At 40.5% G+C, this 18,188-nt stretch overlaps 1 protein-coding gene across 1 annotated transcript in view; it reads right to left on the bottom strand.

The window, feature by feature from the left end:
- The window catches only part of LOC311502595 (uncharacterized protein), a 29,253-nt gene extending 25,321 nt beyond the window's left edge, over nucleotides 1-3,932 (bottom strand). The window contains exons 1-4 of the mRNA XM_084564900.1: nucleotides 3,810-3,932; nucleotides 3,593-3,646; nucleotides 754-2,279; nucleotides 29-103 (exon numbers count right to left, since the gene is read on the bottom strand). Coding sequence (XP_084421026.1) covers nucleotides 29-103; nucleotides 754-2,279; nucleotides 3,593-3,614 — 1,623 coding nt within the window. The 5' untranslated portion in view covers nucleotides 3,615-3,646; nucleotides 3,810-3,932. The remainder of the gene's footprint in view (nucleotides 1-28; nucleotides 104-753; nucleotides 2,280-3,592; nucleotides 3,647-3,809) is intronic.
- Nucleotides 3,933-18,188: the final 14,256 nt, after the last annotated feature.

Genomic DNA, 18,188 nt, shown 5'->3' with positions numbered 1-18,188 from the left:
GTGGTTCTGGAAATTTAGATGTACTTACTGAGAATGTCTTTTTGATTGCAGATTGTGTCATTATCCATGTCTTGACCTGAGCTTTCATTAAAGCCATCTTATCCTTTAGAAAGAAAAAAGAAAAAACACAAGAATTGTTATCATTTAGGCTTCTGATGTGACCAAGTTAGGTCAACAATAATTCTGCGTTCCTCCCAAAAACTTTTCAGTTTTGTTGTTACTAAAATAAGACAGAAAAATATATTAAAGTTAAACTTTAAAGTGGACCTCTTCTGCAGTATTGATAAGGTACAGGATGTCCCCTACACAGCAGGCATCACCACCTTTGAACTTAGTTGTGTGCATATTAAGGCGTATCATTGGTATTCTATGCACTGCTGTACTGTATGTTATGCCTTTTGTATAGATATTGTCGTTTTGTGGTTTTCGGGGCTGTGCAGTTAAAATAGAAGTTAAGACTGAACATGCTCTGCTATCTCAATTTCCAAGTACAAACAATACTTTAGCACAATTACCATATAAAAAACATTCTTCATGTTTTAGTACTCTGTCATATAATCTGTTACTACTATTCCAGTTCATTCTATTTTATACAATATTTTCAAGAATAGGTTTATGGAATTTTTCTTGTGAATGTTTTCTCTATGGGGATCAATACATGTACATCTGAGCATCACAATGTTAAAAACAAAATAAAAAATATAGATTTTTTTTTTACGCACTGAGATGGCTGCTGTAAATAAAAAGGCTCACCATGTAGTTTTTGACTGCTTCCTTGTTCTTTTCCATCTCTCTTTGGGTGTTGAGCATTTCCAGCCTGGTGTTGTTCATCTCCGCAGCAGCTTGTTCAATGTTAGTTTTCACCTCAGCCATAGTCCGAATCGTAGTCAGTGTATTGTTGAATTTTTGTCCAACTTCCTCTCTCTGTCGCTGAAGTTTTATCTTCATGATTTCTAACTCATCATTCTCTCTCATGGTCTTCTCCAGCTGCTGATCAAGTGCCCGTCTCTTTTTCTTTGCTTGAAAATTCGACCACTTTATTTGGCTCCTAACTTTTATTAAGTCTCTCCTGCTCTGATGTCTATCTTCTCTTGCCATATACTGCACCTCTCTAATTGCGTCCATATCGGCTTCAGCCAACCGCCTGTCTCTCTGTACGTTTTCTTTCTCTGTCTGTATTTTTGTTTTGATTTTTTCTAACTCAGCTCTCTCAGATTCGACCTGTGTTAACTTGTTTTCTATGTCTTGTCTTTTCCTTTGTGTATCAGCATTCATCTGAGTTTCCCACTGGGTCACCTTTGTGTTTACATTTGTGTTTTCTGCTATTGACTGATTTTCACTCTGAGTCTCTTCCAGCTGTTGTTCACTTTCTTTTAGCACACCCCAAAGTTTCTCCATCTCATTCTGGAGTCTGCTGAGTTTTATCTTTACAGTCTGAAATGAGTCTTTTTCTTCTGTCTGTCTCTCTCTTCTTTCCATCTCGGCTGCTTTCTGAATTTGAGCATCTCTTTGAATGTTTTCCCACTTGTGCTTCCTCTTGTTGATATTTTCTTTCACATTATGTATGATGTGCTCAATTTGATCTCTGTGTTGCGAAATGCACCTTTTATTTAACTCTAACTCTTGCTTTACGGTTGCTATGGTCTTCTCCATTAGTTCTTTTGCATTCTGTACTACAAGTATGATTTTCTTGTTTTTTTCATTTACACTCTCACTGCTAGCCATCAGCCTCTCCATAACATTGTGCTCATGCTCAATCTGTTTTGTGGGTCCTTTGGGCTCTTTACCTTCTTGTGATTTTGTCTCAGCATACTTAACTTTCAGTTTGCGTCGCTCATTGATAATGTCATGATGTCTTCTATCCAGAATTTCCCTCTCTTGGTATATTTCAGCCCTTATTTTCAGAAGCTGAGTTTTTTCCTGACTTGCTGCATTTTTGTTTTCCTCAAGTTTTTCAATAACTTTTTCTATCTGTAATTTTAGCTTTTTTATTTGTACATTCTGCTGATGTTTTTCAGATGACAGTCTATCAATGTCCTCCTGTTGCTGATCTAACTTTGTCCTCAGGAAGTTAATCACATTTTTGTCTCTTTGTGTCTCCTTCCAAATTTGTTCAATGTCCTCAATTACTTGACTTGTTAGTTGCATATGTCTTTTTATGGTTTCACTTTTGGTTTCTGTGTCAACTTTTCTTTGTTTGTCTTTGGATTGCTTGTCTGTGGTTTCAGTTGTCAGGGCCTGGTCGGTCTCGGGCATCCCGGTGTTCAGTTGCCTTTGTTCTGTTGATCACAAATAGGCAGAACAACACTTGTTTAACAAATTAAGCCCTTTCTGAGAAGCCACCAGGTGTAGGTAAAGTGGAAAATCCGTTTTCAACAGATGGTACAATTTGCAGCAGGTTTGTCCTCTTAAACAGAAGGCTAGTGTGACAAGAAAACATTCATTTTGCACACAGAAATTTCAGGTATTAAGATAAAGAAAAGCATGAGGTACAAAGGCACGTCATTTACCATTCACCAGCCAATTACCAACCAGTTTTGTCAGGATTCGCAACATACATAATTTTTATAAAGATACTAGACACTTTTGAATTACTTTTCATGTTGTGTATAAGAATAGTCAATAGGTTAAATGAGTCCATTCCAATTATTTTCTCTGACAATGGCAAACAATAAAGTTTAATCTAAATATTATAAAGTATGTGCAGTGTGCACAAGGAATTTAGTCCAATCAGGTAACAAGGTTAGTGCCCGCTGATGAAGATGTAGCCTACAGAATCTGTGACTTTGTTTCAGCAATGATTTAACCCATATCCTTGATGAATTCAAGGCCTGCTGAAGAATGGCACCCAGGTTATAGGCTGCCAGGTCGAAGGAGGGAGTGCAAGGGATGGTGAAAGAAACTAACTGGCGTAAGACTGTTGATATTATAATCCACTGAGATTTCACAACAATATATTAAGCTAATACATAATACATATGTAATGTTAAGAAAGAGTAAATCCGTTTTAATTATTATTTGAAATCACAATAACTGAAATTGCACTAATGAGACTAAACACAATGATCAGTTATGCTTTGTAAAATTGTAAAAACTTTGAGAAATTCAGAAGTGAGTATGGATGATTACATGTCTCACATGTAAAACTCTAATTTGTAGGTTAAGTAGAAACTACAAAAATGTATTAATAAAAATACATTTTTGGAATACAGTATATAGCATCAAATGTAAATAATCAAGCAAAGAACTCAAAATTTCACTTAACTAAAGTACTTTAGTTGAATAAAGGCATGTAAATACAGGGGGTTGGCTGTTAAACTCCAACCAAACTGCAAACACCAATACTTGGAGTCACTCACCTCATACATACCATAACAATCCTTAAGGCACCTCTATCAGACATAACTATTTGATATCCCCGGTTCTTAAGTGCAGTGAAGTGTGCAGACATATGTATCAAACCATTGCAGTAAATTTTGTAATCTCAATGAGACAGCTTTTTGTTTTTGAGGTATTTCAAAAAATTACTTTTTTAGATGTTTTTTTTTTTTTTTTGACAATCAAATGCAATAGAGAAAATAAATAAACTCACCCCTGTCACTTGATTCCGCCATGTTTTCAAATTACAAACTGATGTTTCCCAGACCTGGAGTTTAAAATTTAGAAACATCATAATCAAGCACAAACACTAAAGATACAGCAATTGGAACACACCAATAACTTATTAAATATTGGAATACACATTTATATAAATGGGTCAGAAATTTAACCACTGCAAATGTATATTGTTTATAACAAGTATTGCTCACCTCTGTTTGCTTTTGTCTTGGATTCTGCAGAAAAATGCAAATGATAATAACATATGTAGCAGCTCATCCAAGGGAGTGCTGTGCTGATCTGCTTTGGTGGTAACTCTGTGGAGGTGATGCAGTCTTACACTATCGTCTTCAAAACGTTTATCTCTTTCCTCCACATGTTTGTTGACCACCAGGCCATCTTGTCATATAGATATGATTGGGTGGTGGTTGATGTTTGTGAGCTGAGTGGTTCCTGAGTCTGGACTGATAAGGGTGCGGTTCATGTTTGGCTTTGTATCCAGAGCAGTGAGTAATCACATATGACAGTGGCTCCCATACTTACACTTGTAATATATACATTATATGGACACAAATGAGGTGTGAAATTCTTTTAAGTTTTGATACTTTCCTGGTTATATAAAAAGTGTTCATCTTTTGAATTTGTGGCATAAGTAAATATGGTTAAAAACATTAAAAAAAATCAGTGAAACAAATTCCATCAAGCATTTTGCTAATATACAGTATGCAGCTGCAGGTTTTCCCTGTAAGCATGCATCAGAATTAACACTGTTGGCTCATGCATTGCAAAGAATGAAATTTGGGAAAATGTGGGATTTGTAGTGTCAGGCACATGTTTTCATGTTCAAGTTGTTCAAGTTATGTCAAAGGAATACTTCCAAGAAACTTCCAAACCATGTTTTGTAACTACTCACTTTCTGCGTACGCAGTTTTAAAGGAGAACGTTGTTTGAAAAGTGAAAATAATACACTTTGAATTTACACTCGTATTTTCCTTATATCCATAACAGTAAAATGCACTGAACTTTTTACACAAAATTATTATTATTTGTAAAAACCAATAGGGCCCTCTCGCATTGGAGCAGTTGTGAGAGTTACAAGTCTGACAGGACGGAATGACAGGATGAAACAACTACTCTAACTGTATATGCAATGAACAAACCTACTGTGAACCACTGCATTTCTGAAGAGTGGATTTGAAGCCTGAAGTGGGTGGGGACAGTAGTTTCCATCTTGGCTACTCGGATAATCCAAAAGTGGGCGTGGGGGTCGTGTTGGGGCAGACCAAATGAAGCCTGGTAGTTGAAACACTCCCACCTAACTCTGCACTACCATGTTAGCTACTGAGATAGGTTAGGTGCTGTTCCACTCTGGAAAACAAGAAGGAATAACCACAAAATTTTGTGTGCTGTTTTCTCAGCTAGAGGAATTCACTGTTTTTACAGCACATATACAAAACCAGTTAGCTGTGCTAAGGTTCAAACCTTCTGAGCATTATCATGTTTTTTTCGTTTACCAGATGCAGATATTCTCGATCAGTAAGCAGAATCTAAATACAGTTTAGCAAACTCTCACTAAACTTATAAACTAATAAAAATGACAACAAAGCAGGAAAATATCCAAAATACAGTAAATTTACAGATGCTGGGAGCAAACCATGCAGCTACATCATAGCTTGCTTACTAACAGTTGCAATTTAGCACAGCACTATGTAACACTTTGGTTAAACACATTGAAACATATCAAATACATGCTCTTTAAACTTGAACTCATGATAGAAATTTTTGACAGTCACTTAATAATGTACACTATGGACCTATTACCTGGAACACGGGAAAGAATAATCCGTCACAAAAGTGATTTCTTGACGTTTCCTGAGCTCTTGTAGCCCCGCCCCTCACGGGTAGTGTTGTCTTGGCAACCGTTCAGTGTATCGGCAGCTCTACGCTCTGAAGCCACAAAAGCGCAGTCCATCTATTTATTACCGGAGTTGAACCCGGAACAACAGGAAACCAACGAAGAAGTTCGGCAATAAAGGTTTGAACAAGAAGTTTCTGAATGTTTGGTGAATTAAGGGTACTGACGGCTGTTGAGGACGCAGTGTTTACTTGAGTACAATTTATTGACAGCTACGCTACGTGTCTACAGCTACAGAACTTCCGGTAAATGTGAGCTCAGTAACATGACCATCATTGTGCGGTGCTAGCTAAAACTTTTACTGTTACACTGATGTTAGCTCACGGCCAATAACCTGGGAGCAGTAATGGGTCCAGTGACTTCATTGCAATGTATGTTTACCACCATTTAGTATTTCAATTCCGCAACCCATGTCTTAATTGTGAAAACATTCAAGTGCATCTGCAGTGTTGTCACTAAAATCATCTGCTACAGGTCTCTTTGAGGCAACTGTGCCAAAATGCCTACCATGAACCAGAGAATATATGCTGCAGCAAGATACTACAGGTACAGTAATTTCTCCTTGGATTTAGTTGCCATTATACATTTTTTTTTTTCTCTACATCCCCATCACTTACCTTTTCACTTTTTTTAAGGTTACAGCTGCAAAATCCACCAGAATGTCAGGTAGATCATCCAGAACTGGAACCTGTCTCAGCTCTGTTGATTTGTTCCGGAACAGATTGTTGTGTTCACACTAGACTAAACTAACTTCTGGTTTAGAAACACTAGACCTAGGTGTGAAAGCATTCTTAGTCTCCATTGATCTCCAGGGGGAGATTTACACAAGTAGTACACAAGTGTAAGTAGTAGTTAAACATCTACTTTAATTATATTTTTTATAATTTATTAAGTACGTGGTTTATGCCTGGTTTTGGCTATGAGAGAGAAATGATTTGATGAGAAATAATTGCCATTATCCATATCCATATGAACATTTTATCTCGCTTTTCTCAGATAACAGGTTGTAACCACAGTTGAAGGTGATTTGAAGCATTTTTCAGTATTTATCGCATCGATAATGTGGAAAGTGTGACCGTCCTCACACATTAATGTTCTGTCACATGTTTTATCAGGTGGCAGATGTGATATATATCATGGGTTATACAACACAGATGCCCTATAATAACATAATCTATACATCTTTGAAGGAGGAACCTGACATAGCTGTCTCTGATCTTCAGCCACATGCTGGCTAAAGACAAAGTCATCTTCCAGGAAGGACGGTTTCAGGGGGACACTTTCATGCGTTCACCAAACCTGATGCTGCCGACTTCTGGAGGAGATCTTCTGGAGGCAAGTAAGCTTTACATCATCTTCACAAGTTCTTGGTAGAACAAGATTACATTCTGCAGGGAATTTGCTGTCACCGTGAGTGTCGATGTTTCTTGTTCTTTCTTCTCCAGGATATTATCCATTACTTGTTGATCTCTGATGTTAATTAGACCTGCACCAAACTCAGATTATAGCTCCAACACGGGAAGTTTCCATAATCTCCGGTAGTAAAGATAAATAAAGCCATCATGATTCTGTAACATGGGTGAGTTTTACCTCAGTCAGTCACTAGATGGTGCTATTGATCAGATACTAGTCATTTTCAGTTATTGATTTTATATATCCATGGCCATGGACACAAACTAGCTTCAGAGTTTCCAAATCAGACAGAAGTAATCAGATTTTAAAAAGAATCATGTGGCATATACAGTTGTTGTTTATGTCTCTTAAAGAGGAAGAGAAAGTCTTTCAAAGAGGAGTGGGGAGGAAAATATTCTGTGGAAACACGGAGGTGTATCCTCTGCTTTATTGCAGTTGTGCTAAATTAGTTTAATATACCAATGCTAGGGTTTTGCATGTCTTGTTTTGCTTAACTCTAGCTGTTTTATGTTTAGCAAAGAAGAGTAGAATTGGAAAAATCAGGTACACCTACCTGCTGCCCTTCATTAGTGGCCATCCTGCTTGTTACAAAATGGAAGGGTAAGTGCACACAAGACATGTTGCATACACTTCTTTGCATTGTCTGTGGTTTGACCCTGAACATATCAAAGGCATTGCCACTAAATGTTACAATATTTTTTAGTTTGTCTCAAGATTTAAGGATTATCACTATAACATCAAATGGTCATTATATTCATTAGGCACATTCAGTGGTGGCGTTAATGTCCTTCCTGTTCGAGCAGTAGCTGCTCAGATTAGGATGCATGCTGTTCTCTGTCTACACTGATGAGATGGGCTTAAACCTCAGGGAGCCAGAGCAGTGCAGGGCACATTGATTAGCTGGGTAAATGTCAGCGCTGCCTTCAAGGTGAACATTCGATAGCAATGCTGTCACTATTTAGGTCTTTTCTGCTCAGATGTTTTTGTTTTGAAAGTTTCACTCAATAGAAAGCATTGCGGCAACATGTATCCATTACTGATCTCGCTCTCACATTGGTGGTAAAAGTAAACCATTTCGGAGGAGCAGTAGAAACTATAACAACTATTTACCTTACTCTTAAAGAATAGACTGTACGAGTAGATCTCCGTGGTCTTAGTGTTTGTCTATTTTAACCTGTTCCTCTTCATATTTCTGCTATCCATTTTTAACAGGCATTCTCAGCTGCTCAGATTAATGGATCATCTAATTCTCAAATTCTGGTCCTTAACGTTGTCAGATAAGCGTGTTGAATGTTCCCAGTAATAGGTTCATTAATCTTGACGACTTTTCTGCCCATTTTGCACAATTTCAGCATAAATTGAAACTGGGACAGGACCACCAGTACAATATTGAGATATTGATTAAATCCCGTTGTGTTTACATTGCCTTTGCTGCTCCAGTCGCGGCTAAGTGTCCATACGCTGCGCATTCAAATGCAGAGCATGCACGCTCTACTGGGCTGGAATTGTGATTACCTATGATGACTGGTCAGCACATCACTAATAGAAGTGACTTTAATACATAAAATAGAGGTTTTCACATTTTGCGTGTGTACTGAGACATTTTTTTAAATACACTAATATGTCAAATGATGTTTGGTGATTAATCTGTTTGTAGCAATTTCACGCAAAAGGCTTTTTCTCTTCTGTCAAGAATACTTTGTGATCTGAGCGCAAGCTTGGGTGTAAGCTTGGAGCGTTTGTAAAACGTGCACAAAGGTCAGGGATGAGAAGCTAGCTGGAAAGTTTCAGAGAGAGAGAGAGAGGGAAAGAGAGCGGGAGAGAGAGGGAGAGCAGCCATCTGCGTGTTCTGCTGCATTGGATGCAGTCTCCATGGCAACATGGTGCTCCCGCATTAAAATCATGGGTAGGCCGTTTGGTCCCCACCCCCATGCGCATGCACACGGCCGATCCACTCATACTTGCCTTCGTTATATCTGCACACTGAGGTTCTACAAACAAACCGTAGCGCATTAATCACATTATATTAGGTGGAAGAACCTGAACCACTAGTCTCAGTGATATATTTTGTCATATCATCTTCTCCCAGTCCCCTGCCTCTCTCTCTCTCTCTCTCTCTCTCTCTTTCTCTCTCTATCTCTCTCTCTCTGTGCACCACTTTATCATCACCATTCTAAGCTGAGCTCATTTGTCTCTCCATTGGGCCATCGGTTATTATTGTTCCCAGCAGGATTTGGTCATTTATATCTCCTGTTCCTCCCATCAGCATTCCTTCACCTACACCCAGTGTATGTGTGTGAGGAGTACGCGTGTGTCTTTTTGTGACGGTGAGTGATCGTCTCATACGAGGCATCACCGATTCTCTGTGTGATAGTTTGGGTATTTCTCCTTACGCGTGCAATCAAAGAAGGGAGGAGAGGTAAGGGAGAGCGAGGGCAGGGATTGAAAAGATTCCGTCTCTTTGTTGCCATCTCCCTTGCGCTCCGCTCATCTCGTACACTATTGGACAGTCTAGCCCCCTCCCATTTTCACACCAGCCAGTGAGCTTGTACAAACTCCCTGTATCTCTTGCCTCTCTCTCTTTCCCTCCTGCTAGCATACACATAAGTACGTTAAAGCCAGATCCCCCACACACACACACACACCCTGTTCCTGTCTGTCTCCGCTGACTCTCTGTGTGAGGCGCTTTTTGCTTTTGGGAATGTCAGGTTTTGTGGACGGATACCGCTCCCTCTCGAGGAGAGCACGCTGAAACTTCCTTGCACCTCTCTTTCATCTGTCAGAAACCTGCCGTAAGTAAACCTTTGCTTTCGACACTTGCTCACATCCTCCGTCTTTCATGCCATCCCCTACCCACTCAGCTACTTCCTTTCTCCCCTTGGCAGAGGGTGCAAGCCTTTCCTCCTCTCACGTCTTCCCCTCTCCTCTCCATCACTCTCTCCTACTTCCCTCTACCTCCCGCTGGTGGATGCACACACCCTGTGTTGCCTGCATGCAAAATAATGCTGCAGGCCACTTGATGGCCTAGGATGGGTTTTGTGCAGCATAACCTGAATATATTTCCCATTTCTGTTTGTAAGACACCTTCTGCAAGGCTGACCTGACTATGATTATAGACGAGTGGAGAGTTGAGGTGCAGGGATCTAGGTGATATCCTGGCGTGAGTGCAGACTTGGCGAGACTCAAAATTATAATGCGGCAGCTTTTTGAAAATTGTGTGAATTGTATGAAAAACTGTTTATTTTCAGTCAGCATGCACCCATTTGTTGGATGATAAAGGATGATATCTCTAAACATCGGGGTCAGATGACAACCTTGAGTTACCTTTTGCTTTGTTTTTGCAATTTGAGATTGCATGCATTACATAGATTGAGATTTCTCCAACCTGTCAGATACACAACAATCACTGGACTGTAGCAATGTATTAAAGCCAGATTGATTTCTCTTAGTTGCTGAAAAGTTTGCCTCTATTGTAAGGTATTTAAGAGGGTTTAGACCTCATCTTTTGCATGTACCTCACTTTGATCATATTCTAAACTTAACCAAGATATATTAGATGGTGATGTGAGCAGAACCTGACTTTGTGCTCAAGCAGATGCTATGAAAAGCACGTTAAGTTGAGGGCATCAGATGCCTTCTCTTACCTCTCTATTTGCAGAAGAAACTGAAATGATGAACACGGACATTTTCATAAAGGTTTAAATAGCGATCCGGTGGAACCTCTGATGTGGGGGAAGTGGAGACTGGAATGTCCAGCTGGCATGGGAGGAATGTCACCGGAGCTGCTGCATGGGAGGGGTGAGAGGCAAGCAAGGAGCAATGTAAACTTAACACATGAAAACACAATGAATGGTCGCCAGCACTGTAACTACTGGACGTTCTGGCTCATTTGTGCTGTAGCTGTTGTATTCACCTTTGATGTGGTGGCGCTGTCATTGCTGGACACTGTTGCCGTGCCCAGATTATCACTGTCAAATGAATGCTCGCGGGGGAATCAGGTATCTGCTAACAGTGTGTTCACAAATACAGATGTTTGTTTTGTTAATCTGCGTGTGAGCCCATCTGATGCCTAACCCATCCATCTGGGCTCCCTTGTTATGACGCATACACATATTGTATATTCTGCTTTGCCGTAAATGAACAAGGGAACTGACCTGTGCCTCGCCCTTCAGACCTTGCATCTGACATCGTGAATGCCACGGCATCAGCCATAATAGCTAATGGGACAGCTTTGTCCCATGTGCGTGCATTAAGGTGTGCTTTTTTCTCTGTCTTCCTTGCAGACCTGATCAGCTCTAGAGTGATTGTGTTGCCATGGGCACCAGCAACAGATATCCTCCCCCGGTCTGCACTGCCAAACTAATGTTTGAGTCTCAGTGGAAGTTTGTGTAAATGATTGATGCTGTTTTGATACGAGCCCATCAGTGAGGAGGGGAAAGGTCTTCTATTAATTTATGCCATGACGATCGAATGAGTACAGCTCAAACTCATTAGTTCTAAACTTTGTGAAGTCCGAAGAATATCTTTGAGTAAACAAAATGCTCTCAAAGATGTAACAGTGTCTGGTTAGAGGCCCTGATAATTTGTTTTTCATTTTAATTTTATTGCTTTTTCCAAGCTTTCAATTCAGCTTTTCTCAACACTGTTCTAATCTCAGCTATCACTTTTGACATAAATTGGTTAGTTTGTCTACCGATGCCAACACTAGTTATTACTGAGTTGACATACTGTTGTATTTTATGTCAAAGGACAAATGCCAAGGTTTTAAATGTTCATTTTAATACATGTCTTTAGTTTTATGTGGATTCTGTGCTTCATGTGGAACCATTTAGAACAAAAATACGGCATTAAAGTTTGACACTCTGAACATAGTTGACTAACTGATCATACTAGATTCTGCAGGAACAGCCTGCCGCAATGTCATTTATTCGCTTGTGGAGTCCCCATGTATGCTTAAATATGCACGAATGCACAGTTTTTATACGTGGAGTTAATATGTGCTTGCGTGTTTCTGCTTCAGCTGTGGGCACAACCGTATTTACCTTTTATCGTCAGGGGAGAGTCACGTAGTGAAAGCTTAGTGACTGAGCCGAGAGATGCAGTCATGTCATGTTGGATATATTTAGACAGGTCCCTCAGGGGGGGCTCAGTAGTAGTACTGACCATATTGTGAGAGTTCTTGAGTAATTTATGTAACATCAGGGAGTAAATCTATCATTTAACTCACTTTAATTTTCTATATATATAAATTATCATTCATGTTCATTTTTGCACATTTCTTGATCGGTCTTTTTTAGGCTTGGCTTGCTATTGACTGAGCTTTATAGTAATAGTAATAGGAAACGTGTGTGTTGATGATTCATGTCATTATGAACCATAATCTAAGGATCCTAAGAGGACATTGCTAATTTTCAGTCTGACATTGTTCAGCGCATTGTTCTATGTGAATGCTACTAAAGAACAGCCCAGTTACATTAGCCGAACTGTAAATAATTGCACTCTTGATGATCCTGTGTTCATTGTCTTGATAATAATCACTGAACTGTCATGTGTTGGTTCATTACTTCTTCAAGGACAGATACTGGCAGATATAGATACTGAAATGTATGCAAAGCAGAGGCGCCGCTTACCAACAGGCACTGGACAGTGGGGTGCACTAACTTCAGATAAACTTTGAACTACAGCAGAAGCAATGGGTTAGGTTTTCATCTCCCTCAGGGGCCACCAACTGAAACAAATCTGCACAACAAACTTCAAGTAGCATCACGTTATTTAATTTCTTCCTACTTTCACAGTTAACATTGCTTAACAGAAAACTGTGTCCACTTCTGTTGTGGGTGACCAAGACTAGTGTGGAAATTTTTGCCTACAGCCCCAATAGACTCTAGAATCACCCGAGGTGGTGCCTCTTTATTTTAGCTATCATCTGATCTAAATGTTGCTGACTAGAAATTATTAAATTAATACGGTGTGAAATCGAAATGCCTGTGAAATCGAAAAGCAGTTGATCTTTGGCTTTTCCGTGTCAAAGCATATTTAATGGAGAAGTGCGTTTAAGGCTATAGCATTTAGAAACACATTACAAACACACATTTTGTAGCATACTGTAGGCATATAGTGTGGATTAAGGATGTTGGAGGAAAGCAGTGTCAACAAAACCACTTGGAAGGAGCTTTAATCTAAAATCAGTAAACTAAAATATATAAGATCCTGCTACCATGTTATAAGAGCAGTTAGGCAAAAGAGAAAATCATCCAATATAATTGATCCCCCTGACTGAATCCCAGTGTTTATATGCGCTTGCGTGCCGAAGTGTGAGCCTCGTATTAGTGTGTTGATACAGGCGGTTCCTGTGACACATTCCTGCAGAGCCTGGCTCAGATCAGACCAGCTGATAGTTTCAGTTGCGCTTATGTCAGACGGTTCCGCCTGCAAGAGTGTGGACAGCGAAAAGGAGGTCCCACTTGACATTTGTCATTCGCCACATCATCCTTGCCAGAGGACTGCACGTGATAAATGTGTGTAGCATGTTAGTCAGCAGACAGGACTTCCTGTTTCTCCGCCTTGCCATGTCACAAGCAGATGGACTACAACCATAAAGTTGGCACCGTGAAGTCCGGTGCAGTTTATTCCTGCGAAAAACATTCTGTTGATGTTGCGATGGGACCAGACAGGTGTTGATTCAACTCAGACTAGACTGCTTTATGTCTGAAGGTCTTTCTGTAATTGTGTCCACCAGGGCCCGTGCCTTAGCTTGCAATTCCGATTCTCCAGGCTCAAAGAGCTACCGAATCATAAATCTGCTGACCTATCACAGTGACGAACAAATTATGGAATTTCTAATCCCCTTAAGTAAATTAATTTTCCCCCTGTCAGGAACCCGAGACGCAGTGCACATTTACGATTCAGTGACAGGGTTTTCCCATGATGTCTGCTCCAGATGAACTGCAAAAGGAAATAGACTTTGTGGCTCCTTGCAACCAGAGAGGAAATAAAACTCCTGCTCATGTTACATTAAAAAATGTATTCACCCTTCACTGTGTTTGATGTTGGAATGGACATATCTCTTTCACACTCGTGGCTAAGTCGTCTTTTGCAATTGGTGTGTTTGTTTTCTGGATATTAGGCTCTTACATAAACATTTTATTTTTTTCTTTTCTTACTAAAAGCCCCCAGATGAAAACAAACATCTAAACTTTCCACGTTTCCCGAGTAAATACCACACGGTGACATGCAAGGTCTGATGCGCTCCCTGAAACCTGGCCCTGTTAAGATCAAACTAGCTGTTTATGTTCATATATATTTAGCTCACGGCGTCTATTCCCTCAGTTATTTAAAGAAGCAAATTATTTCAGGCTCAGCTCCTCTACCCCGTGGCACATGCTCCTCTTTCACTGAAATAATTCTCTCTGCTGGGGAAGTGAAAGAGGGTCGGGCAGAGTAAAGAGAGAGGGAGAAAATGCGTGTAATATTTGTATCTAAAAATGCTGAATTATAGTCTGTCTTCAGTGCCCGCATACTGTTAGTCTACTGGCTTATGATTGGCTCTGTGAAATTAAAATTATGCGGGACTAATGAATGTTAATGCTGTGTGGATTTATTTGAGGGCGATAATTAAGATCCAACTAAAGCAGAAATGAAACAAATTGCCTTTTTTATTCCAAACTTGTTCCGGTATCAGCGTGAGAGTGTTCGCATGCTGCAAGGGATGTGAAAGAGTCTCTGTCTTCCTATCAGAGCTGCTCGTGTACTGTATCTGTTTCTCAAAGCTCAGCGAGGTTGAACTGCTGTTCTGACACCTCCATTGATGTTATTCACGTCAAGAACCTCTTTATGAAGTACTGTTTGCAAGAGATGAGAGATTAAATGGCTTTATGGCTGCGGCAGGTCACGGAAACACATTTGGTTAATTTCAGCCTCCAGTTATTGTACAGGTTTTCTGTGGTGAACATGATAATTTCGATTTTGTTTTTGAGTCATCTCACAGCTTGCTCTTTATTCCTCAGACCCTTGAACCTTATCACGCGCAGAAATGTTTTATTTGGACTATTTAACACCGTCATTACATTAGATGGGATTTTCTTTCATGCTCCTTGTCTTTTCATTCATGGATCTGAGTGTCTAACAATAATTTCACAAGATAAGGTTTGTTATCTTTGTGTAAGGAAGAACACTCATCACACGGTTTACGCTGACACACCTGCATTCCCCCCGAGGCCAGTTGTGGTGTAAAGACAGCTGCCACGTTTAAAAAGCCGCGTCAGTATTTTCCTTCCAACCTTCAATCAAGTGATCGTATTTGTGTTTACTACGAGCTGCCAGCAACAAGCCCTCTCTCACAGTAGCGTGTGCATTTACAGTATCTGCATCCGTATTTAGAAGGAAGAGCAGAAACACTGGACACGTGCTGGTAATTCTGTTGTAAAGCCGTATCGCTAACTGTGCCAGCATTGTGCAGGTCAGCCTGCTCCATCTTGCCTCTTCATTCTTAACTCTGCACGTAATCTCACATGCCGACAAGCAGTAAGAACTGCACTAACCCTGGAGATATGGAGATGTGGGATGTTAATGCCATAGTAAAGATAAATGAATGAGTGAGCTCGCACAGATACATCTGATATTGTCTAGGATATGTTTATTAAATATAGTTGGAAGTAAATGTTTAGCATGTGGATCCTTCTCAGTGTTTCGGAGTCATTTCGATGCTGGTCATCTGAGGATCCCAGCTCTATTTCACAGCGTGTGTGGCGTTCAGGGCACGTGCCTGCCAGTGATGTGAAAGGGATGAGAACTGATAGCTCTATATATAGAAATATATGTATGTGGAGGCTTACGACTGGACTGTGCCGGAGAATGGAAGCTTGCAGAGCATACCAGGCTCGCCTGTGCACACCATTCTATCGACGGCGAATCTGAGATTTAAAGAGTAAGGTGTGCGTTTTTGTACGTGTTCGGTGTAATTTGAGCAGCTAAGGAGGAAAAGGGGAGGTGGGTTACAGTATGACTCAGACTGGAACAGCCGGCTCTATGTGTGTGTGTGTGTATGTGTGTGTGTGTGTGTGTGTGTCTGTTTGTGTTCGTGAGGGATGGTGTCAGGTCCAGAGTTGTCAAACTCTAACACCATCATGGTAGTCCCCGAGATCGGGCTCGCTTACACAAGAGCGTTAGTTATTCAACGTGTGTGTGTGTGTGAATGTACACTGTTGGTTTTATTTCGTTAGCCTGCAAGAGCTGTCACGGCTACATAACATCACAAAAGTCTGTGCTAAAATCATTGGACATCCTGTTAAGAGTTCTGTCCACTTTTTGTGAACAGCAAACAATCAGAACAGGACTCAGAGGAGGAGGGCCACTTTTGTCCCCACAACAGTCCAGCTCCTGAACTCTGACCCCTCATTGCTTCAACATCAAACTGATGCTCTGTCTCTCGAAGGGCAGATGTAATGGTTGTTGTTAATGTGGACACCACTGATGGCCATTTGTACAGTAATCTTGTTTTGTCTTTTTAAATTGCCCCTCGGGAAAAAATGAAGTGCTTGAATTGAAAAATGTACAGTATATAGCCCACAGTATCTGTGTGTCCCTTATCCGCCTTAGCATCCATCCTTCTAAAACTACTTTTCCATTAGGAGGGTCAAGAGCACGGCAGGCAGAAGTAGGTGGATACTACATCCTGCAAGGGGAGCATATAAAAACACAAGATCAGGCAAAAAATAACAAAGTGTCAGGTGTGCTGCACTGAGAGCGAGGCACATTACTGGCTGCAAGCGAGTACAGCAGCGCCCCAAGGCCTCGTTACTCACTCACACGCATTTCTCGTCGCATTAGTTGTCGCTGCGCGCAAGTTCTGTAAGGTACACACTAAAAATGTAGCACCAGAGGCCTACAGCAATAAAATACGACGTGACGGCTATGTGAAAATGAAAATTCATTTCTGAGTCCGTGAAGTGGGTGTGGATTTTGTTTTTGGATTTCCCAGGGAACATCAGTAGCATTACGATCATTACTGTTATTGTTCCTCCTTCTACTCAGCCTGGGGCAGAACAGCCTCTTTTGGTTGTTGACGTTACACAAGACACAGAGTTAACCTCTGCGTCCCGACGCTTTCTGCTTAGATAACCGCATGAAACGTTTTATTTAGAATGAAAAGACAAACTCTGGAAAAACAGCATTATTTTTGATGTAATCACATAAACCCTTATGGGAGCAAGATACTAAACAGTCTTTGTCCCATTTCAGTACGGACTTTGGAGATAGATAGTAGCAATAACTCTGGAGAGCGAAGACAATGTATTTTTTGAAGTTAAAGCCTTCAAAAAATACATTGTCTTCGCTCTCCAGAGTTATTGCTACTCAGTAGTTTATATTTCCGTGGAGAGACTATGTATTGTGACCCAACTGCTCTTTATTTTCTGATCAGCTATATTCTTTTTTGTGCATACTCCTACTGTATTACCTGTACCTGTTTCGGGGGGACCCGTCGTGGATTAATCTTCCTCACATTCAGGAGACACGTATTATCATAAAACTGTTGTTTCAGCAGAAAACACAGCGGTAAACCAATAATGCTGTCGAGTAGTCTCACATCTGACGGTAGTGTTTTTCTTAACACTGCCCCGAATGGAGCACTGGATTTGGTGTATCGATCATGTCAGATAGCCAATCTTTACTCAATTGCTACGGAGCTTATAAACAAGCAATTAGTCTTTGGGAGTTGATTTAGTTTGCAAAGCATCAGTCAAGTTGATTAGAATTGTAATGGAGGCTATGAAACAGTCCCTGAGTCAATAAACTCCCAGCATAAACCTACTGATATGTCATTTTCTCTTTATCTCCTTACCCCCTACTTCCCGTCACACCCACAGCAGCAGTCTGGCCTGCGAGTTTAGGATGACGGGATTTGGGGAAGGTGTGCGTGGGAGGAGGAACGACTGGACTCAATCCGCGCAGATTAACTGTACTTTGAGGTTTTTTATCAGCGTATCGCCACCTCTTGCTCCAGATTATACTCTGGCCACATCATAAGGACCGGGCGTTTAATCTACAGAGTGCAAGAACATTCCCTTGAAAAGATATTTGACCTTTCCAGCGTTCTTAATCTTGTGTAATTTGATACTACTGTGCAGGACGTATAAGAGACATATGTTCCAAATTCTCCTCTCAGGTTTTTTTTTTTTTAAAAGGTGACATCATGACTTATGTAACTGCCTCGCATGTGTTTTCCTGCGTGCATGTGTGCATGTGCACGGCTGGCTAAGAGATG

Source organism: Chelon labrosus (genome assembly GCF_963514085.1).
Source record: "Chelon labrosus genome assembly, chromosome: 17".
NCBI classification, from domain to species: Eukaryota; Metazoa; Chordata; class Actinopteri; order Mugiliformes; family Mugilidae; genus Chelon; species Chelon labrosus.
Note: the sequence above shows the minus strand (reverse complement) of the source record. Positions and strands in the feature narration are given on the sequence as shown.